The following is a 24,141-nucleotide window of genomic DNA, read 5'->3' on the forward strand; positions in this document are numbered from 1 at the left end:
AAAAACAACTTTTGCTTTGGTTATTGGGATGCTGGTATAACGTTCTTAGGAGTTAGTTTCTGGCAGCTAAATCACTGTCCATTTGGGTCTTGCTGCAGGAATCTCAGAATAAATAAAGACAAAACAAAATAAAATAAGGAGTTAATTAAGCAGCGTTTACTATAAATAATTTAGTAGTTGAAGGGCAGTTTATAACCCCTCTTAGATACTACACCAAGTCTGGAGCTTTCGTAAATTGCCACAATTTGGGTAATCATCAGCTAGGGTTTATTCTAAATGGTGATCTGAGTCAAATATTTTAGAAAACTTTCTTTTGGTTAAATGCCTACTAAATTTTTTTTAAATCAGAAATTTTGAAAACTTAAGTATTATAGAAGGCTATTTTAAAATAGGCCAAATTATTGTTGTGTAAAATAGATGCACCTAAGCATTTCTGGATTATTGTCAGCTCTTACCAGTCCCTAACTGCCATGACTCTCCACGTGTTTGACTAGACACAGTAATTCATTCAACAAATATTTAACAGTGCCAGGCACAGTTCTAACTCCTGGCAGTACAGCAGTGGATGATAAAAGGTGCAGTCTCCCTTTTACAGGCAGAGAACAATCAAGTAAATATAGTGTATCATATGGTGTTAAGTACTGTGGAGAAAAATAAAACCAGTTAAAGAGGGTAAGGCTCTTGTTGGGGAGGAGTTGCTGTTTTGTATTGGTTTGTCAGTGAAGGCCTCACTGAGAATGGCATCTGATCAAAAACCTGCAGGAGGTGAGGGTATATTTACATTTGATTAATTAAAAAGTGGGGGAAGGCAGTAGTCTAAGCAAAGGGAACTTTTGAGTTCCAAGGCCTTAAGGCTAGAATAGTCCTGTCATCTTCAAACAGCCAGAAGGTCAGTGTTGCTGTAGTAGAGTGAGAAAGGGGGAGAGTTGTAGGAGATGAGGTCAGAGAGGTAAGGGAGGATCAGCTCACAGATACAACTTAAAACTGTATCTGTTGAGACTTCAGAGTCCAGGATCCAAGGCTATACCAATGAAGTTCACCTGGAGGTGGATTTATAGACAATGAAAATGGAAATAAATGTGTGTGGATACTGGTTCAGTGCTAAAACTAACTCCTTTCTAGACTCTTTTTAAGAATATCTGAAGCTTTTCAATTATTTTGGATATGCATACAGTAGCTGTTCAATGTATTGTTTTATTCTTGTAAGAAAGTATTTATATTGTCCATAACCTTGGCCCCAAACCCCATGTTAGTCCCTTTTAAGCTACTTAGTATTAGATCCTTACCTTTTAGAATGTGACTCTTTTTTAAAATTGATACTTAACTATAGAAAAAAATAAATAGAAGTGCAGGGATTTGTTACTCTGAGGAAGAGTATAGTTTGTTTCAGAAGTGACTATTATACCTCTGTTTTAAATCTGCAGGATCAAGGTACTTTACTTTTCCCTTTTCTCTTGTTGGTTTTTTTTACTTTCTCTTTCACATTAGTTGGTTTTTGTTTCCACTTTGTGGGTCTAAAATTTTTTGTAATGCATGTAAATTCTAAATAAGGATATAAAATATGTAGTATAATGTATCCATATAGAATTAGGATCACCTTACGGGGGGGAAAATTACTCAGCTTGTTCAGATTTTTTCTGATGGGTTTTAATAGAGACTTCCTTCTCTCTTCTATACTAACCAAGGGTGTCAGAATGAAGTGCTAATGTGTAACTTTAATTTCCACTGTAAAACTTCTACTTAGGTACTTGTTAATATAAAATCTGTTCTTCTTTTGTGAACTACCTTAGGTATATTTTCTTGAGGATAGGTGAAAATATTCAGCTGATTGCACAGATTTTATTCTTAAAGTTTTTATTCTCCCTGCCTGTGATCTTGCCCACGCTCTCTTGAGCTCAGTATCCTGTTACCGTGTGTGAGTTCACCTGGTGTCTGTTAAGTCCTCCTCCCCCTTACAGTCTCTCCAGTGTCAGCTGAGAGTCGGGCATCTTCTACTTCTTAACACTTTGTGCCTCTTATTCTTCAAACATACTAAAAGTAGGAAGAAGAGAGGAAAGAAGGGTTGCAGTTCAGAGATAGGACTGAATACTTGTATTTTCTAGTTTTTCTTCAAAAATCCTGCCTTCTCTCCCCACGTCAGTATTTTCTTCTGTCCAGTCTTACAAGAGTGCCTAGGAGGCTGCTTTAAAGTCTGGGGTATGATTCTAAACTGACTTGAAAACAGGCCAGCTGGATGGTTAGTTTAGAGATGGCTTGGAGGTGGGATGTGAGTTAGCAAAGTAGATGGGCCAGAAAGAAATGGACAATGGTTAAGGTTTAAAAGGAAAAAAAAAACTGTTCTGATTCAGTCGTTTTGTAGCATCTGCATTCTCCTAACCTTACTGGAGTCTGATTCTGAAGAACATTGAGTATATTCTGCTTCCTAGAACAGAGTTACTCATCATGAGCACTGCTGCCATTTTGCGCTGGATTATTCTTTGTTGGTGGGAGTTGTTCTCTGCACTGTGGTATGTTTAGTAGAATCCCTGGCCTCTGCCCACTGGAGGCCAGTAGCACTTCCCCCGTGTGACAGCTAAAAATGTCTCCAGAGATTGCCAAGTGGCTCCTGGGGGACAAAATCCAACCTAGTTGAGAACCATTGCTCTTGGATACGGCTATTTTAATGTCCTGGCTGATAGCTTATGTAAATGTTCCTTCAGATATGCAATTTTTTTCAGTGAATGAATTCTGAAAATAGAAGTCCTTTTGTGTTGGGTTTGGCTCTTTGGGTGGTGAAACCTTTATGCAGATTCTGTGCCTTCAGCTTGATGTATACTAGAGACTCAGGGTCACTGATACCATGATACTGCACATGTCCACATCTTTACATGGACAGGTGTCTTCAGGAATATGTTGCAACAGTTATGTTGCATGCTTGTTGTATTTTTTTTTTTTTTGACATTATCCCTTCTAAACTATATTCAGTGATTACTTGGCACCCACTCCAGTACTCTTGCCTGGAAACTCCCATGGATGGAGGAACCTGGTAGGCTGCAGTCCATGGGGTCGCTAAGAGTCAGACACGACTGAGCGACCTCACTTTCACTTTTCACTTTCATGCATTGGAGAAGGAAATGACAACCCACTCCAGTGTTCTTGCCTGGAGAATCCCAGGGACGGGGGAGCCTGGAGGGCTGCCGCCTATGGGGTCGCACAGAGACGGACACAACTGAAGCGACTTAGCAGCAGCAATGATCACTGAGGGGTTGGGCAGTCAAAGCACACAGTGTTTTGCCCTGTGGCCTTTTATAACACTGATTCTATCTAGGTGGTAATCAGTTCAGTCACTCAGTCCTGTCTGACTCTTTGTGACCCCATGGAACACAGCATGCCAGGCTTCCCTGTCCATTACCAACTCTCAGAGCTTGCTCAGACTCATATCCATTGAGTCGGTGATGCCATCCAACCATCTCATCCTCTGTCGTGCCCTTTTCCTCCTGCCTTCAATCTTTCCCAGCATCAGGGTCTTTTCTAGTGAGTCAGTTCTTTACATCAGGTGGCCAAAATACTGAGGTTTCAGCTTCAACATCAATCTTCCAACGAATATTCAGGACTGATTTCCATTAGGATGGACTGGTTGGATCTCCTTGCAGTCCAAGGGACTCTCAAGAGTCTTCTCCAACACCACAGTTCAAAAGCATCAATTCTTCGGTGCTCAGCTTTATAGTCCAGCTCTCACATCCAGACATGACTACTGGAAAAACCATAGCTTTGACTAGATGGACCTTTGTTGGCAAAGTAATGTCTCTGCTTTTTAATATTCTGTCTAGGTTTGTCATAGCTTTTCTTCCAAGGAGCAAGTGTCTTTTGATTTCATGGCTGTAGTCATCATCTGCAGTGATTTTGGAGCCCAAGAAAATAAAGTCTCTCACTGTTTCCATTGTTTCCCCATGTATTTGCCATGAAGTGATGAGACCGGATGCCATGATCTTAGTTTTCTGAATGTTGAGTTTTAAGCCAGCTTTTTCAGTCTCCTCTTTGACTTTCATCAAGAGGCTCTTTAGTTCTTCTTTGCTTTCTGGCATAAGGGTGGTATCATCTGTGTATCGGAAATTATTGATATTAATCCTGGCAATATTGATTCCAGCTTGTGCTTCATTCAGCCTGGCATTTTGCATGATGTACTCTGCATATAAGTTAAGTAAGCAGGGTGACAATATACAGCCTTGACATACTCTTTTCCCGATTTGGAACCATTTTGTTGTTCCAGTCCAGTTCTAACTATTGCTTCTTGACCTGCATACAGATTTCTCAGGAGACAGGTAAGGTGGTCTGGTATTCCCATCTCTTTAAGAATTTTCCACAGTTTGTTGTGATCCACACAAAGTCAATAAAGCAGAAGTAGATGTTTTTCTAGAATTCCCTTGCTTTTTCTATGATCCAACGAATGTTGGCAATTTGATCTCTGGTTCCTCTGCCTTTTCTAAATCTAGCTTGAGCTTCTGGAAATTCTTGGTTCACATACTGTTGAAGACTAGCTTGAAGAATTTTGAGCATTATTTTGCTAGCGTATGAGATGAGTGCAATTGTGCAATAGTTTGAGCATTCTTTGGCATTGCCTTTCTTTGGGATTGGAATGAAAACTGACCTTTTCCGGTCCTGTGGCCACTGCTGAGTTTTCAGAATTTGCTGGCATATTGAGTGCAGCACTTTCACAGCATCATCTTTTAGGATTTGAAATAGCTCAGCTGGAATTTCATCACTTCCACTATGGTGGTTATCTGAGGCATTAAGATCTTTTTTGTATAGTTCTTCTATGTATTCTTGCCACCTCTTCTTAATATCTTCTGCTTCTGTTACGTTCATACCGTTTCTGTCCTTTATTGTGCCCATCTTTGCATGAAATGTTCCCTTGGCATCTCTAATTTTCTTGAAGAGATCTCTAGTCTTTCCCATTCTCTTGTTTTCCTCTGTTTCTTTGCATTGATCACTTTGGAAGGCTTTCTTCTCTCTACTTGATATTCTTTGGAACACTGCATTCGGACAGATATATCTTTCTTTTTCTCCTTTGCGTTTTGCTTCTTTTATTCAGCTTGTGTTCGGGTGGTAGGTACCTGAAGATCATGTCGGACATTGGAAAAGCTTTTAACATCCCATGTTATAATAGCCAGGTGCTGTGTTTTATGGAAATCATTGGGTTTTTTTTCACTGTTAGATGTTCCAGTGGTAAGTAAGTAGTTGGGAACTCTAAAAATGGTTCAGTTCCTCTGGCTGTACAAGTCTGGAGATTAAAAATATAACTTGGTCCTGCTGCTGCTAAGTCGCTTCAGTCGTGTCCGACTCTGTGTGACCCCATAGACGGCAGCCCACCAGGCCCCGCCGTCCCTGGGATTCTCCAGGCAAGAACACTGGAGTGGGTTGCCATTTCCTTCTCCAATGCATGAAAGTGAAAAGTGAAAGTGAAGTCGCTCTGGGTGACCCTGTATCTGCAGATTTTCATTATTAATACTGATCCCTGGTAGAGTTACAGATTATTGCTTGCTTGTCTGCTTGCTGTCCTAATAATTTAATTGGTGGAAGTGAAAAATTGAATTATATTGGGAGAGTGGCCCACACTGTGTGTAGCAACAGCATCATCTTTCGTATTTACCACTGCTGCTACTGCTGCTGCTCAGTTGCTTCAGTCGTGTCTGACTCTGTGCGACCCCATAGACGGCAGCCCACCGGGCTCCCCCTGTCCCTGGGATTCTCCAGGCAAGAACGCTGGAGTGGGTTGCCATTGCCTTCTCCAGTGCATGAAAGTGAAAAGTTTAAGTGAAACCGCTCAGTTGCATCCGACTCTTAGTGACCCCATGGACTGCAGCCTACCAGTCCATGGGATTTTACAGGCAAGAGTACTGGAGTGGGGTGCCATTGCCTTCTCTGTATTTAACACTAGTATTTGAAATTTTTTCAGCCTTATGAGATTCTATAAAAGAATGTGAGGTAGGAGTATTGAAGTTTTAGACAAAATGGTAAGAGATTGCTAACACCAAGACTAAATGATAGATCATCCGGTACTTAAGGATGATAATCGTGTACTTTCTTCCCCACCAATTGTTTGATATCATGCTCAGGACATTTCTTTGAGTATGTCTGCTGATTGTAATTCTCATTGTTTGGGATAAACCAGACCCTAGTGCCTCTGTGGTCTATAGAACCAAAACTATTAATTGATGACTTAAGAGCTCTGAAACTTTTGTAAAACTAGTCCTAATATTTTATGCTTCCTTTCCCATCATTTGAAGTTTCCTCCTCTTTTGTTTTTAAACAAAAGCTTACCCCCTCATCAGATCTTTGCAAAATGTTCAACTTGGTTTTTATACCCATATTTCATCAGTTTACATAATTTTCATTATTAGAATAATGAGTACTACTAACACTGACAGGTTTTAGGAACGAGCAACTGAGGGTGATTAAATAACTCAAGTTAAGCCCTTAATGAATGGGAATAGCCATTGATGCGTGTTATAGGGAGTTTTCTCACTGCTAGTGACTAGCATGATACGGGCACCTTTGCTACCTATCCAAGAAATGGACAGGGCTGCTGCATTGCATAGTTCTGTGGGGACACTTTTCTCACAAAACTTAATGCCTCTCGGAGTTATGATGCCCCAGGGTATGGAGACTGTTGGTTGTGTCTAGCCTTGTTTATTGGTTGTATCTAGCCTTGTCTGAGTTACTAAGCGCTTCTGCTGTGCATAAACAGTAGGGCTTCAGGTAGAAAAGAGATTATAGCATTAAAAAGTTAAAGTTTTTGGTAACAGAGTCATCCTGTAATGTTCACTTTTTTACATTCTTGAAACAGGGGGACAACCTCACAAAAGGAGAAAGACCTCTGATGCAAATGAAACTGAAGATCACTTGGAATCTTTAATATGCAAAGTAGGAGAAAAGGTATGATCAAAATAGGTACAGATTGTGATGGGCTTAGAGTGTTAATTGACTGTGCTTGATTAATTTCTGCATCTGAAAACTTGATGTTCTAACTTATGGTCAAAGTTTGTATGGCCATGCATCTACATCCCAAAGTAGAGGCATATTAAAAGCTTTGGAATGCAGATAGTTGAGAGTTACATGTTTTTAGTAATTTTCATAGAATTTAAGTCTTAGAGGAGACCTTAGAAAGCAGTCTGCTCAATTTGCAAATGAAGACCGAGTAAGTTCTGGATACTTGAGGTAGTTTGCCCAGTCATATAATGAGTGAATTCATTAGAAAAGTATCAGTAGACAGAGCCTGGGATGTTCTCCCACATCTAATACTTGCTACGCTGCTTTTTAAATTTCATTTGTTTTCTTTATGGGGTTTTCTAAAGAATAATAACAACCAGAATTTATTTATACTAAACTGTCAGGGTGCCTTGTGTGTAACTTTTTTATCATCACCTGGAAAATTTTAATGCACTAATTGCTGGTTACCTGACAGGTATTTAATATGCTATCCTATCCTCTACAGAGTGCCTGCTCTTTGGAGAGCAACCTAGAAGGCTTGGCTGGTGTTTTGGAAGCTGATCTTCCTAACTACAAGAGCAAGATCTTAAGGCTTCTTTGTACAGTGTATGTATACAAAAGATTTATGAATCCAGGTGATAATGTATTATCTACTCTTAAATGCTTGGGAATGTTCAGAAGATGTGTTTATGTTCCATATGTCATCTAGTTTCATTCCATGGGGAATTTGTCAAATTAAATGAACTTTGGCCCTTTGGTGAACTCTGAGAGATAAATAGCATGAAAATTGAGCATTTTTTTTTGTTTCTTGGATCCTTAGACTCATTTGAGTTGACTGCTTTTAAGTGAGAAAGCAGACAACTTCACGTTTAGCAATCTTCTTTTAAGCACATACAATTAAATGTATATGATAGAGTTTAATTTATATTTTTAATCAGTAATATCAAACAAATTTGAGAACTAGTCAGTCACTCAAGTAATAGCCCTTCTAGAAGGCTGAAGATGCTTTTGGAGCTGTGACATAATAGGCATAATCTTTCTCTGAGTTAGGTTAGCTAGAATGAGTTTCAGCACTTAATTTGTAAGGCCATTAGTGTGGGAAAGTCTCATGTGAGATCATGAAACAGTCTCTCGCAACAGTGGAATTAGCAATCCAGACTTCTTATCACTCAAGTAGACAGTGGTTACTCTAAACTGTCTGCTTTGCAGAGAAGTAGCTATGGTTTCTGGATAAAAGAGTCTTCATTATGAAAGTGACTTCATTGTTATTTCAGTTATTTTAAAACATTGTTTTTGTCTTAAATTGCCTACAACTCAGTTTTTAAATTTACAAATATACACACAGATTGAAACTATAGGTCGATTTTTAACTTCTCATAAACTATAAATAAATTCAGATACAGTTTTTTGAAGGAATCCAATTAATATTCAGGAAGACATGTCCTCACACTAGGAAACTACTAAGAAAACTAACTTGGCTATAGTTATCCATAGATTCTTTCGGTTCTGAAAGCATTTATTGGAATGGAGTAGATTCATGTTTAAACTCTGGAAGCCATGACTTTGAGGTGAGGATGGGTTGAGGAGAATGGTTACTATCAGTGCAAGTATTTTTTTTAAGCCTGAATTGTCCCTAACACTGCTAGGAACCTTGGGAAAATGCAAAAAATGTTAAGAGAATCTGAATGATCATGAGTTCCCATTTGCTTTTCTTTTTTAGCTAATTGCTAAAGGCTGCCTAAATTAGGGATCAACATTTGCTTTTTTTCAAAATTTATTACTGTGATCCTCTACTTTTCAAATATTTTAATGAAAATTAACACACTTGAGTAAGCAAATTGAGATGTAAAGAAATTTTACTATATTAGAGTACTGTGTTAAAAATTCAGCAGTTTAATAGGACCTGGCATTAGTTCTGAACTTTTTATAAGAAACTAGAATAGTGTTTCTCAAAGTGGAATTCTGATCCCATGACATTTGGTCAGCTGAGTTTAGAAATGTTGATTGCTCTGTCTCCCCCTTAATGATTCTGTATTAAAAAAAAACTTGTTTCATTCAACAATTCTCAGGTATTTTACCACAGAAACCATTTTCTGTAAATCTACCATTTGATTCTACTAAGCATATTGGAAGAAAAGCTAGTCTAGAGTTTTGTCTATTTTAGTTTGATGACTTCACAGTTAGAGTGTTTTATTTTGTTAACCCTAGGATTAACTGATAGAATCAAAGTGAAAAAATTGAGGTAGCTCTGTCTACAACTCTTTTCAATATTTATGCCTTTTTCGAAGTAGTTTTAAAATAATAGTTAAATGTATTGCTTTTCTAAAGTTAATAAAATGATTAAAAAATTGTATAAAATTCAGCAACTTAATGTTGTGTTTCGATCTTATTGTCATACTGGCTTCTGAAATCAGTGCACGTCTGTTACCTGAGAAGTTGACCATTTATACAACATTAGTTGGACTACTGAATGCCAGGAATTACAACTTTGGTGGAGAATTTGTAGAAGCCATGATTCGCCAACTGAAAGAATCATTGAAATCAAACAATTATAATGAAGCTGTATATTTGGTAAGTTTTTGGCTTTTTGACTTCTGAGAAGTTTTTGGTATGTTATGAACTTAGTGTCGGAATGGAGTAGAGAGGTAAGCTACAACCAAATAATTTATCTTTTCTCTTGAAATACAGTTCTCCACTCACCCATAACAGCTGCCCTTTTGAAACCATTCTTCTTAAAGATACAGAGCTCATTACCAATCCAGTGATACGGCTTCTTTTAACTCTAAATCCAGGTTGACCTCCTTATAATAAACGATGCTTTACACTTCTTAGCTCTTGGTTGCTGCTGCACCACTTTTTTCAGGACCTCCTGCTGCCACCTGTGTTTTATTTCTCAGGCTCCTTTTTCTGGGTCAGCTTCCTCTGCCCCTTTTAAATTTCTGTGTTTCTCAGAATTCTGTCCTCACTTCACTTTTTTTCAAATATTCTCTTTTAAAGCATTCCCATTCTCTCTCATAGGTTTGTAAACTATTTATTTTGATGACTGCCCCCTCCCCACTATAGTTTTAACTCCTGCTTCAACATTTCCCCTGAGCTCCAGACCTATGTTCCAGATACTTCCTAGATAGCCCTAAGGTGTCTTGCCTGAAAGTTAATCCCTAAATTAATACATTATTCATACCTCCTTTTCTCAGTCCTCACCCCAACCCACACAAGTGGCTGGTATTTACTGGATAGCTGCCCAAAAACCTGAGCATTGATTTTTGTCTTCCCTTTGCCCTGTCATACTCTAAGCAGTCCCCAAGCCCTGTCGGTTCTACCTCATAAATTTCTCTCCAGTCTGTCCCTTCTCCTCTGTCTCCAGGGCCTCTAGTGTAGTTCATGCCTTCCTAAATGGATATGGAATTAAGCTTTATTAATATGTAACATAGAGACTGACAGCCTTATTAATATGTATAGACAGTGGGCCTCAGTATATTAGGAATAAATATATGTGCATGTTGAAGGTACGTGGTCAAATTCTTTTCTACTGAATATACAATCAAAAGAGTTGTACACTGATTAGACTATAAGATTAAGTTCAAACTTCATTAAGCTTGACCTGTCATGGTTGCCCCTGTCTGTTTCTCTTTGCCTTCCATATATTCCCAGCTCTATCAGAATTGCTTGTGGGTCCCTGAACACACCTTGTGTTTGAACCTCTCTGTTTAGAAGCCTCTCCAGTTGAGGATACTTTACTGATTTTTCATGACCTAGTTTGATTGTTACCTGCTTTATGATGTTTTCCCCTACTCCCTTTATCCCTGTTTCTAGAGCACTCTTTTCTTTATCTTCTAGTATACGAGTCATCCTTTTGGGTCAAGATTTGCACGTCCCACTAGTCTGTGAGCTCCCATTTGACAGAGACTTTAATAGTGCTTAGCAGTGGCACACAGAGTACACCCAATAAATTTTTGTTCGTTTCCATTTCTGTGGTCCAGTGAAGAATTTTCACAACCAAACAAAAAAGATTATTGGTTGTAGTAGCTAGAATATTACAGTTTAGGTTCCTAGTCTAGTGGACTTCCCTTGTAGCTCAGCTGGTAAAGAATCTGCCTGCAATGCGGGAGACCTGAGTTCAATCCCTGGGTTGGGAAGATCCCCTGGAGAAGGGATCCATTATTCTGGCCTAAAGAATTCCATGGACTGTGTATAGTCCATGGGGTTGCAAAGAGTCAGACACAACTGAGCGACTTTCACTTTGACTTCCTAGGCTAGTATAAATGTAAAGCTGTACATGTGGATTCCTGTCCTTCATATAGTCTCTTTTAACAACTTCTCAGCTCTGCTGTTAGAGCACAAAAGCAGCCAAAGACTACATGTAAACAAATGAGTGTGGCTCTGTAACAATTGATTTGTGGACACTGAAATTTAATTTCATATAATTTGTAGGAATCAAAATATTATTTTGGTTTATTCCAAGCCTTTAAATATCTAAAACACCATTCTTAATTTACAGGTTCCTTAAAAAACAGGTAGTGGTCTAGATTTGGTCCTTGGGCAAAATGCTTGTGTTATAAATATTATAAAGGACATTTAGATTTAATAGAAATTGCTTTCCCCAATAGGTCCGTTTTCTATCTGATCTTGTGAATTGTCATGTCATTGCTGCCCCATCAATGGTTGCTATGTTTGAAAATTTTGTAAGTGTAACTCAGGAAGAAGATGTGCCTCAGGTAAGAAAACCCCTTGTGCTGAATTTCATTCATATGCTATGAGGAATTTTTCACTAATAGCCCTTTAGCAAAAAACAAAAACAGATTAATAGATATTACATTATGAATTTTTAATACCTGAAAGTTAAGCCAACTGGCATAATGGTCGATCCTCATGACATATGTATATTAGTTAAATGATTCTGCCTAATAAGATTAAAACTAATATATCTGAAAATGCTCTGAATGAGCCGTCTTCATTAGCCCTATTAAATAGTGTCCATAGGATTTCATTCAGGAATAAATATGACGTGAATGAAACTTCACTAGCACCTATCTTAAAGGCACCTTTTAAAAACTTCCTCAGGTGCGGCGGGATTGGTACGTGTATGCGTTTCTGTCGTCCTTGCCCTGGGTTGGAAAGGAATTGTATGAAAAGAAAGATGCAGAGATGGACCGAATCTTTGCCAGCACTGAAAGCTATCTTAAGTAAGGGCACAGCAGCATGGTAATGGTTTTGTGTCCCCTTAAGGTTTTGCCCAGGGAATTCTGTTTTAAGTTTGGTTTTCTATTAGTAGGTACCTCTTTTGGATATTGTTAATATCTACATAGTTACAAATAAAGCTGAAGAAGTCTAAAGATAAAAATTTGCTTTCTCATTATACTAAGCTACCTTCTATATTTTTTAAATGTTTTATATTTTTCAAAAGTTGTAGTTTTATATTTAATAATATATACATGTTTGCAAAAGAAGAATGAAAATAAGAGTGTGAATGTTCTAACATTTGAATATATCCTTCTCTCCTTTATACAAGTGATGGTCCAGTATACAGATTGTTCTTCTATACACACTTTCTTTTCCCCCCTTAATACAGTTTGGATTTGTTGTGTAAAATATTTAGCTCTACGTCATTCTTTGAACAGCTGTATGATGTTCAACTCTTTGAATGTACCATAATTTCTTTAATTCGTTTCCTGTTGGTAGACATTGAGCCTATTGCAAGTCTTTGGCTATTTTAAATTGCGTTTCAGTGAATATCTTTGTACGTATGTCTTTGTGTACATGTGCAAATGTGTTTGCGGGTTATGTGAATTTTTAGAAATGGCATTACTAGGTTCAAGTGTCTTTTAACAGTTTTAATTTTGATAGATTGTTTAGTCAGATTGCCTTTGAAAGAGATTTTACCCTTGCACATCTCTTCTAAAGTGATTATTTATCAGTTAGCCTTCTGCCAGCAGTGTTTTCAAAACTGTGTATTTGCCTACATTTTGGCAATACATTATCAACGATTCTGATATCTGATAATTTGACAGGTTAAAATGTTTTACTCCCATAATTTTCATTTTCTTAATTATGAAAGCAACTGAACATCTTTTCATGTTTTTAAAAACCTAAATGTAGATTTTCATTCTAACTTCTAGAAGACGCCAAAAGACTCATGTGCCCATGTTACAAGTATGGACTGCAGAGAAACCACATCCGCAAGAAGAGGTAAATTGACTTCAGTCTCTTGTGATAGATACAAGCACAGTCAGAGTAGGTTCTTAATCTCTGACATACTCAGTCATCACATTTGTATACTATAGCTGTGTTTTCACACTTCATATCAGGGGTTCAGCTCCTTATAGCCCTAGGCATATAGTGTATTTTTAATAAATATTAGAATGTCCTTAGAACGTTACCTATTCTGTGGGATTCCAGATATCATAGAGTTAATGTATTTTTTACTTAAATGCCCAATTTGAAAAAATAAGATATAACAGCCCCAGACAGACTCTGTAAAGTAATTAAAACATGTGCAGAAACATAGCACTATTCTTTTGTATTGTGTTTAATAAGTTAGCTTACTTTTGTATCCTGTATTTTAGAAGGTAGATTTTTGGTTTTGTCTGGTCAAAATGTTATTTCACCTAGCCTCCAAATATCTATTAATTGTTAAACATTAATCTGTCTTTAGTATTTAGATTGCCTCTGGGCCCAGATTCAGAAATTGAAAAAGGATCGCTGGCAAGAGCGGCACATCCTAAGACCTTATCTTGCCTTTGACAGCATCCTGTGTGAAGCCCTGCAGCACAACCTGCCTCCATTCACACCGCCGCCTCACACTGAAGACTCGGTGTACCCGATGCCGAGGGTCATCTTCAGAATGTTTGATTACACAGATGATCCTGAGGTACGTGCGTGGTCAGCAAAGGTTTCTTTCAAAGGGCCTGGGTTATGTTGTACTTACGGTTTCATCTTGTTGGAATTATGCCTGCAGAACATTTCAATTTTGAGTCGTTCATTGTCTCAGAGGGTCAGTGGCAGTGAGGTTAACGTCTAATTCAGTGAATGGAATCACCTCATTATGTGAGAAATCGTATTTAGCTTGTATAAATGAAGAGACAGCATGGTGTACAATTGAAAAGTATAGGTTCAAGAGCCAGGTTGGTTTGGGTTTTAATCCCGATTTAGGCATATCCCAGCTGTGCGTTCTTGAGTGAGTTATTTACCTTAGTTTCCTAAATAGAATAATAATTAGTATATAGCTCACAAAGTTGTAATGAGGATTAAATTATTAATATACACACATAAGGTATACAGAATGATATATGACACATGGTAAGTGCTCAGTAGTGTTTAAAAATCCCAAAGATGTGTATAAGCTGACTTTATAGTTCTTAAATATATATATTTTTTATTATGAGATCAAGTTGTTGATAGCCTTTATATTTTGCTATGCTAGGCTATGCTAAGTCACTTCAGTCGTGTCCGACTCTGTGTGACCCCATAGACGGCAGCCCACCAGGCTCCCCCATCCCTGGGATTCTCCAGGCAAGAACACCGGAGTGAGCTGCCATTTCCTTCTCCAATGCATTAAAGTGAAAAGTAAAAGTGAAGTCGCTCAGTCGTGTCCGACTCTTAGCAATCCCATTTATGCAAATAATTGTATTAACCTTAATACCCAAGCAGCAAGCATAGTGGTCACTGGATTGGTGCTGAATAGAAACTCGCCTAACTAAAGTGCCATGTGGTAGTGGTGGTGTAGTCATGCCTGACTCTTCATAACCTCGTGGACTGTAGCCCACAAGGCTCTCTGTCACACCTGTTGCTTGTACGTTCCAGTCAGCATGGAGCAGAGTTCCTCAACCTCAGCACAGTTGATGTTTTGGGCTGGGAAATCCTTAGTTATGAGGCTGTCTTATGAATTGTAGGATGCCTAAAATTCTCCCTGGCCTCTACCTTCTAGGTGCCAGTAGCATGTCAGTTGTGACAACCAAAAATGTCTCCCGAGGTTGCCAGATGTTCCCTTAGGGGCAAAATTGCCCCCGGTTGAGAACCACTGGCATAAGAACCCGTATTACCACCTAAGGTCAAGTTTGAGTTTTCTTCCCCCGCCTTCTCTCTTCTATTCTTTGGAAAGTTGCTTTTGATCAGTGAAATTTTAGTATATGTGTACCCTATCTTAGATTAAATAGTTGTTGGGTAATGGGTTAGTTAGTGTTAGTTGCTCAAGTCATGTCTGACTCATGGACTGTAGCCCTGCCAGGCTCACCTGTCCATGGAATTCTTCAGGCAAGAATACTGGAGTGGGTTGCCATTTCCAGGGGATCTTCCCGACCCAGGGTAATTGGTTATAAATACAGAATTATCAACTTGCTACCCACTTGCAGTATTCCATATATAATAAAACGCTTTTAGTCAACTTTATGTAATGGTCTAATTAGGTATATGTAATTGGAAGTCTACTTTACAATAAGACTATTAGAATCTTTGTGATTAGGCATTTATTTGTGCAAAGGGAACATTAGAATAGGACCTCAAAATCTGCCTCTCCTGTAGTGTTTGTAATTGGTATTGCCTCTGTGATGTGCCCATCATGCTTTGCCAGAAGAGCATAAATATACAAGATATCTTAAGAGGATTTGGTTGTTTAGTTCTGGTCTTTCAAAAAAAGTTTGTTTTTCTTTTTTAATTAGAAATTATAAAGTAAAAGTCACCATTAAGAGTCTACAGTGGTGACTAAAAAAGTAAATAAAAATAAAGGCATTGAACCTGTTTGCTATGCATATTTTTAAAAATTAAACAATACATAGATAATGTTCTTTAACCTTTTCAAAAACAACACAGTGTGGATATCTTTCAACATATATGTGATTTTTTATGTCTACATAGTGTTTTAAATAAAATCTCCCCCTCTCCATGTGTTTGGGTTTTTTTTCCAGTTTTATTTTTTAATTTATTTTATTTTGGCTGTGCTTGATCTTGTTGCTGTGCAAGCTTTTCTCTAGTTGCTGTAAGTGGGGGCTCCTCTGTGTTGCAGTGCTCGGGCTTCTCATTGCAGTGGCTTCTCTGGTTGCGGAACACAGATTCTAGGGCACGCAGGGTTCAGTGGTCAGCACACAGACTCAGTAGTTGCCGCTCCTGGGCTCTAGAGCTTGGGCTCAGTAGTGGTGGTGCACAACGGTAGTTGCGGTCGTAGTTGCTCTGCAGCACGTGGGATCTTCCCGAATCAGGGCTCAAATGCGTGTCCCATGCGTTAGCAGGTGGATTCTTTACCACCAAGCCACCATGGAAGCACCCTCTCCATGTTTTTTATGGAAGTAATCCAGTCTCATTGTGTAAAAAAATAAATCAAGGGCCAATAATATACAAAAAATTATTTAGTTTGCATTTAAGTTAATGATTTAGTTAATCATTTAAGACTTGAGGTGGGCAGAGATAGTAGTGTCAGGTAGAAGAAAAACTATAACTGCTATTCTAGTTCTTTTGTAGGTAGGTGAACACAAATAAAATTTGTTGAAATACAGAGCTTTCATGTTTGTGAACTTTTATCCTCAGCATCCAATATAAAAAGTATCTGGAACATAATAAGCTCTTATATATTTTGTTAAATGAAAAATATTTGTCTGGGTCTGTAGTATATAGCTGTTGTTTTGGTTCCAGGGTCCTGTAATGCCAGGGAGTCATTCAGTGGAAAGATTTGTAATAGAAGAGAATCTTCACTGCATCATTAAGTCCCATTGGAAGGAAAGGAAGACTTGGTAAGATGCTTTTCGTGGTACTTTTACTAGTGTGGCGAAAAAGTAGCAATCTTGATGATTTTCAAAGAGCAAAATGTATGTTAAGAGTAAGAAAGTCTTCCTCTTCTGGTTTCCGTCTCACTAAGACCAATTTCGAAAACACTTGACTTGCTTTCTGGTGGCACTTCACCTTCAAATAGTACTTTCTGGATGCTGAGTAGTACTGTAGTGCTTTACAGTGTTATGCATATGATGCCTGCTCTTTTATGTGGATATTTGCCATATGTTCTGGATAAATTAATTTGAGTGACAAGCTATTTTGGGGATGAATGTTGCAGGAATAAATGAATACTAATGGTTTTGCTCTGTTTCATAGCAGTTAGACATCAAGCTTTGGAAAAGTTTATTTTTAATGTTTTCTAAAACCTTGGAAAGTTTCAGTTTGGATTTTAAGACGGAAAGGAATATAGCATTTTGGGGATAGTCTACCATATAAAACTTTTTAAGTTCGTAGACCTGAATGTACTTCCTTACTATTATTTACATTCTTATCTTTCAAGGAGTTTTGGATATACATTAAAGAGTTTCCCTTAGGGTAGAAAAAATAATTTGTGCTGTAGTTAGGTGAAGTAACTGAAATCTAGAACATTTCAGAAAATATTTCCTTTATATCTACACACTCTGTTTTTGAAACTGCTTATTTAGTTTTTCATATATCTGTGTATACTCACTAAACTTAAATTACACTTTTTACAGTGCTGCACAGCTAGTGAGTTATCCTGGGAAGAACAAGATCCCCTTGAACTACCACATAGTTGAGGTATGCATTCCAAGATGGAGCTTGTTTCAAAGTCTCAGAATCTTTCTGTTGACTGTAAAGTGTAATCTACTTTTGGCCTTTTGTTATTGTTCTTGCTGCTTGTCAGACAATGAAAATTAACAGAGAAAAGAGGAAATTGCTTTCAGTTTTGGAGCTCTTTTAACCATGTTAGTCAAGAGAAAAGAGGAGGTTAAGCCCAGTAACCAAACAAAATTTTGAGTTGCATATAATTTATTTATATAGTATGTCTTCATTCAAGGATAGTTATCATGGATAATGTAAGTTACCTGTAACTCTAGCAGTACATTGTCCACTTAACAGATGTGTGTGTGTGTGTGCACATGTCTGTTCTCAGCTTTGTCCAACTCTTAGTGACCCCATGGACTGTAGCCTTCCAGGCCGCCTCTGTGCGTGAAATTTTCCAAGCAAGAATACTAGAGTGGGTTACTATTTCCTTTTCCAGGGAACATATGTATAAGTGTCTTAAATACTTTATAATATTCTTTAGGCAGATAACCCATTTTTTAACTGTATTTACCTGGTTTCTTACTACTATTGTAGTCTGGACTAGTATATTATTTCCTGTATCACAAGGGTAGGGAAATACGAATCCTTATTTATTCTTAGAAATCAAAAGAGCCAATTGTTTTGGAAGTGAAAAGAATAGATAATGCTTTTGATTTCATATTAACTCATATAGAGGAGGATATTAGTACAGTTGAACACCTTATAGAAATTTATTTCCCAAAAAACAGTATTTTCACTTGATACATGAGTCAAACTGTCAATTATATTATTCCTTTATGTTAAAATGCTCAGCGTGAACATAATTACAGTGTATTCTTTACTTCACTTTTTATTCATACTCTACCCATGTGAACAGTGGTGTAGTGCATCTGGGCACTGTAGACAGACAGTGCATCTGCTCTGTCTTTACAAAACTTGAGAGCATGCTTAGGCTAATGGGTTTCACTCACTGACATGTCAATTGAAGTGCAAAACGTAAGTCACATTTTAAAATCTGCAAAATGTATAGAAATTCATACAAAAGTGTGGGAGATGGGAGTGAGGAGGAGGAATGCGAACTAGGCTTTAGAAGTCTAGGTATGTGGCCCACAAATTATATATGGAGGATGAAAACAAGTTTCTGAACAAGAGCATGGCCAAAATGTCTGGGACTACCAAAAAGGTACTAACTGTGCAGAATGACTTAACTATCTCCTGATCCCATCCTCAGAGTCTACAGAGGGCTTTTATTTCTTATAGAGCTGAAATTCTGATGGTTCTATGAGTCCTTAGTAAACTACCTCCCTGAACTAACTCTGATACTTTCACAGTTGAAATTTAATTCTCTGGAAATATCAGCTAAGCATTAATTTTTGCATATTCTTATTGATTGAGTTACCGAGATAAGGAATCTTCATTATGGTATTCAATCATAGGTCTTTGTGTTTTAGAGAGCATAGTTTTTAAGGTTAGAAAGTTACTTTTTAAAATTATGAATATCACAAAATTTAGAACACTGAGGTCTTTCTAAATAGTAGAAATGCATGGATAGCTGTCGAATTGAGTGCTGACTTGTGATTCCCTTGTAGGTGATCTTTGCAGAGCTGTTTCAACTTCCGGCACCGCCTCATATCGATGTGATGTACACGACACTTCTCATTGAACTGTGCAAACTTCAGCCTGGCTCTCTACCCCAAGTTGTATCCTTTCCTTTGTTTTTAAACATACTCTATTTGGCCTGGCTTTACAAGATTATTAAATATTTCTGCTGGTAGGTTTAAATCACTTCATGAAAACAGTCTGGCATTTCTTTAAAAGTTAAAGATCACATATACCATATAGTCAGCCACTCTACTCTTTGACTGTTGGCCTAAGAATATTAATGTTTATAACTTTATGTGTAACAACCCCAAACTGGAAACCGTCCAAATATCCATCAATACATGAATGGATAAGCAAATTTTGTTACAATTATACAATGGAATACTACTCAGGTTAAAAAAAAACAAACAGATTTTCAATGCAGGCATCAACATGAGTGAATTGCAAAATATATGTTGAATAAAAGATGCTAAACAAATATGAATTTATAGTATATGATACCATTTACACAGAATCCTAGAAAATGCAAATAATGTAATGATAACAGACCAATATTTGCTTGGGGGCATAAATGGGAAGAAGGGAGGATGGATTATAAGAAGAATGTGGCAATTTTGGAGGTGATGTAAATGTTTATTATCTTGATTTCATAGGTGTATAAGGTCAGGTGTTACTGTATATCATTGATACCTCAAAGATCAGTTACTTGAAAAGAATTACTAGTCATTTCATAGACTTCTAGGAAATGTTACTCGTTTTTTCTATCACAGATTTATTTTCAAAGAGGGTATAGTTTCCTTATCCTGAAATTCACAGCTTGCACAGGCAACTGAAATGTTATATATGCGTTTGGACACAATGAATACTACATGTGTAGACAGGTATAGTATTGCCCCCCTCCCCCCGCCTTTTTTTTTTTAGTATTTGGCTGCGGAGGGTTTTAGCTGCTGCATGTGAGATCCAGTTCCCTGACCAAGAATCGAACCCACGTCCCCTAAATTGGGAGCGTGGAGTCTCAGCCACTGTATTACCAGGGAAGTCCCTGCCTTATTTCTATAGAGTGTTAGCAGCTTCTACTCCCTATACTTTATAAAAGTATTTGATCAGAAAAATATTTGCCCTTTTAAGAATTTCCAAGTTGGTTTTTCTTTCTTGCCTCCTCCAAATAATCCTATATATAATAAAGCTCATACTTGTAATATAGCATTTCACTTTCTAGTCTTAATTTTCAATATGAAATGATACCCTTGCTGAAGTTTTCTTTAATTTCATTGCTTATTTGTTTGGTGCTTTGGTATGGTTACACTTTCCCTTTGTATTAGGTAGGTAAGCTTTTAAAATAGACTTTATGCTAATTCATATGTAGCAGCAGAGTCTAATCCTGTATATTTATTATGTTTATATATTATGTATTTGTTTATAGATAGTGTCTGTTTCTAAAATAATTAACTTCTCTATGACTACAACTTCAAGACTTGGTTTATACAAAAGACCATATTGGATTTTTACAGCCGTGTTAATTGGCATGCCCACTGTTGTCTTTTGGGTGAGATCTTACTGCCTCTGTTAGCTAATATGCTCTCTTACTCTGTCACTTTCCCAAATTAGCTCAGAACAGATAGTGCATATTTTCCATAATCTGTCATGTCCATTGTTCAAATGCAGTATTTGAAAACTATCAGAAAAGGCTACCCTGAGTGTTGACCTATTATCTTGAGTAGTTTTAATGATTGAAATTATAGGGACATAGGGATATGCTTTAAGGTGTCTGCTGAGGTTTTATCCAGTCTAATTAATAAACTACCAGTTGCTCTGGGCATTCCAACTATGCCATTCATTCAGCAAGTATTTATTGGGCTCTTACAAATTTCACAGCATTATATAGTATACTAAAGTGATCCTTATCTAGTTAGATCAGGGGTGTCTTTAAGAGAAAAAGGGCCTTTGATGGTATGTTTTGTTGTTTGTGGTAAAAAGGGCATGGTATGATAATGAAAGACTGTGCTTTGGCTCTTGGATTTATAAAATGTTTTTAATCTTTTTTTGCACCTCACAGCTCGGTTTCATTGTCAATTAAATGGAATAATATATCCCTCAGCAGTTACTGTGAGAATTAAATTATATAATATAAACATATATAAGGTTCTTGATATAAAACAGGCACTTGAGTCGTATCTGTTATTCTCTTGAAAAGGATAGCACTGTTAGGAGGAGTGAGATGGGGACTGTTACTTTTTTGAAGTAGATGATGAGTTGCAGGATTTGCACAGAGAAGGGTAGGTGGCAGGAGAAAGTAACAGCTATAGGTAGGGTGAAAATAGGGTCTTATTTGTCTGAAGAATTATGTGAATTCCTATTATAAACTGCAACCATTCATCCTTTTCCACCTCCCCCCCTTCTTTGTGTAGGTTTATTAATTGGTTTTCCCATCATCTAAGTAACTTCCAATTCCGTTGGAGCTGGGAAGATTGGTAAGTAGTGTTATATCTGTCTTTTCTCTACAGTTTACCATTTTAAAAAGTAATATTTATAATATAAAAGCAATCTTTTTTGTGATCTGAAAGATTTAGTTTTATATATATATATAAATGAAATAATCTAGGTAGAAGGGAACTATTTGCAGCTAAATACAAGGTAGATACAGATGCGGATTATTTGTAAGAACTTGTAAAACTGTATTTTGTCATTAGGTCAGATTGTCTTACTCAAGATCCAGAAAGTCCCAAACCAAAGTTTGTAAGAGAAGTTCTAGAAAAATGTATGAGGTAAGTTCTTTGTGTTTTCTCCTTAGCTTAGGTTGTCTCATTTCTGTGGGGGAGGTTTCCCTTCTCTGAATGTATGTCCAGATTAAAATCCAAGTACCTGTCTTTCTTCCCTTTCAGATTTAGGCTGAAAAATTAGGGCAGCCGTGCCATCTGGATTCTATGTGAATTAAGTCAAAAAGTTTATTTTTGTCAAATATACTTTGAAATAATTTCAAATTTTAGGAAAGTTGCCAAAATAGAACTCTGTATCATTTTCGTCTAGATCCCCTAGTTAACATTTTACTACATTTGTTCTAATGCCTAGTCCTTTTTCTCTCTGTATAATATCTACCCTTTATATTGGTCTTTTTCTGAACTTCTTGAAAACAAGTTGTAGATATGATGTCTGATCACCCTTTAATAGTTGGTTGTATATTTCCCCCAAACAAAAAAACACCTCTCCATGACCAGCACACAGCTCTCCAGATGAGGATGTGAGCTGACACAGTCACACCAGTGTGCAGTCCACAGATGCTGCTGAAATGTTGCCAACCACCCCAACAATATTTTTTTCCTTTCTGGTCCAGAATTCTATCCAGGAGCATGTATAGCATTTAATTGTCATTTTCTTCTGATTCCTTCACCTTGAACTGCTATTATTCTTTCTCGTTCACGTCATTGTCAGTTTTAAAGAATGCGGCCCTTACTTCGTTGTGTTGCCTTGGTGCATCCTCAGGACTCAAGTCTCGCATTGTCCAGCACTAAAGATGTTAATCTTGATTATATGGCCATGTCAGGCTTCTCAACCTCAAGCTCCCCATTTTTCCCTTTGTAGTTGATTAATATTTTGTGGGAAATATCCTGAGGTAACACTCCCGTCTTACATCAGATCTCCACTGCAACTCGTACTTTTATTTGCCACCACTATGATGATCCTCAGATGATTCCCTTTTTCCACTATTCTTTCTACATTCATTAGTTTGCTTTCTACTGTAAGAGCGAGCTTTCCTTTTTCACCTGTTTATTGATTCCTGTGTTTATGTCAGTAGAGACTATTTCATTCAGTGGATTATAGTTCATTGCTGTCATTACTAATTTGATGCTCAGATTGCCCCTGATCTGTCCACTGGGAGTCCTTTGTGCCGTCTGTGTCTTTTTTTCCTTTCTTTAATGTTCCCCCTCCATTCACTGAGCATTTCCTTATTTCTGGCACAGACGTTCCAGGCTCTTCTTACGTTTCCTTGCCCCTTTCCTGGAACCATCTACTCATTCAAAGAGGCGGAGTTTCTTTTAGTGGAGCGTGGTATTTAAGTAGCAAGGTCTGGACACTTGATGTGTTTATTGCTATTGGGTGTTACTGGGTTTCTGCCCTCTAGATGGACAAGCATAGTGAATATATTTATGCACACATATACTCATACATACATAAATCTGTTTTTATATCCACCTAGATGTGTGTATCTTTCCAGTTCCAACCCACCATATCATTTTTCTTCCTAGCCTTCCCCTTTGCCATGATTTCTAAATACCTTGGCAGACATTAAGAAACTTGTCTCCCACAGTCTTGATAAGTATTTATCTATTACAATATAGCCAATCTCCCAACCATACAAAACTGTTTCCTTCACCTCATCCCACCCTACCATTACCACCTCACATCTTTGGCCACCCAGCTTGTGGACCCACTGGCCCACATCTCGGTACAAACCAGAAAGTTCTGAAGAAGACGTGAGTTCTGGTGTGCTGGCCAGACAGGAGTTAAAACGACTTGTTGCCCCTTTACTTCTTGGTTGTCAACTGAGTGCAGGGTGTTATCTTCTGAGTAAAGTTGGATATTACCAAAGAATGAAACTGGTGAATGGTATTTTCTGAGGCTTTTATTTGTGTTGTAGGTTGTCTTACCATCAGCGTATATTAGATTTTGTCCCTCCTACCTTCTCAGCTCTATGTCCTGCAAACCCAACCTGCATTTACAAATATGGAGATGAAAGTAGCAGTAAGTAATGAATCCTGTTTTTCAAAGGTACTAATGCAAGTATTAAGTCAGTTATCTAAGGTGGAGAAAGTGAATTATTTCTCTTCTTGGGTTTATATTTTCTCTGTTTGCAAGGTGATTTCTCACCAGCCTCTTGTTTTATTTGCCCTGTCATAATGTTAAACATTTACTGTGATTTACTTAGTTATTACTGTCTTGTAACTATTTTTAATATTGTTCATAATGTTTTATTCATGACATTTTAAGTGTTTTTAAGTATAGCAAGATGAATTTATAGCCAGAACGTACTAAAATGAACATATGTGT

General features: G+C 37.5%; 1 protein-coding gene across 4 annotated transcripts in view; it reads left to right on the top strand.

The window, feature by feature from the left end:
• NCBP1 (nuclear cap binding protein subunit 1) overlaps positions 1 to 24,141 on the top strand; it is a 38,615-nt gene that overhangs the window by 2,093 nt on the left and 12,381 nt on the right. The window contains exons 2-15 of one of the 4 annotated variants that reach the window (XM_086415988.1): positions 6,827 to 6,915; positions 7,475 to 7,604; positions 9,384 to 9,540; positions 11,577 to 11,684; positions 12,031 to 12,152; positions 13,086 to 13,155; positions 13,622 to 13,837; positions 16,591 to 16,688; positions 17,424 to 17,487; positions 19,083 to 19,193; positions 19,912 to 19,976; positions 21,504 to 21,566; positions 21,786 to 21,860; positions 23,732 to 23,835. In XM_086415988.1, the coding sequence (XP_086272114.1) occupies positions 9,481 to 9,540; positions 11,577 to 11,684; positions 12,031 to 12,152; positions 13,086 to 13,155; positions 13,622 to 13,837; positions 16,591 to 16,688; positions 17,424 to 17,487; positions 19,083 to 19,193; positions 19,912 to 19,976; positions 21,504 to 21,566; positions 21,786 to 21,860; positions 23,732 to 23,835 (1,156 nt within the window). In that variant the 5' untranslated portion in view covers positions 6,827 to 6,915; positions 7,475 to 7,604; positions 9,384 to 9,480. The remainder of the gene's footprint in view (positions 1 to 6,826; positions 6,916 to 7,474; positions 7,605 to 9,383; positions 9,541 to 11,576; positions 11,685 to 12,030; positions 12,153 to 13,085; positions 13,156 to 13,621; positions 13,838 to 16,590; positions 16,689 to 17,423; positions 17,488 to 19,082; positions 19,194 to 19,911; positions 19,977 to 21,503; positions 21,567 to 21,785; positions 21,861 to 23,731; positions 23,836 to 24,141) is intronic. The other 3 variants (XM_086415990.1, XM_086415987.1, XM_086415989.1) reach the window with 3 other exon arrangements.

This window comes from Bos grunniens, chromosome 8 (assembly GCF_055505025.1).
Source record: "Bos grunniens cultivar Pamir isolate PY7600 chromosome 8, Bosgru_T2T1.0, whole genome shotgun sequence".
NCBI lineage: Eukaryota > Metazoa > Chordata > Mammalia > Artiodactyla > Bovidae > Bos > Bos grunniens.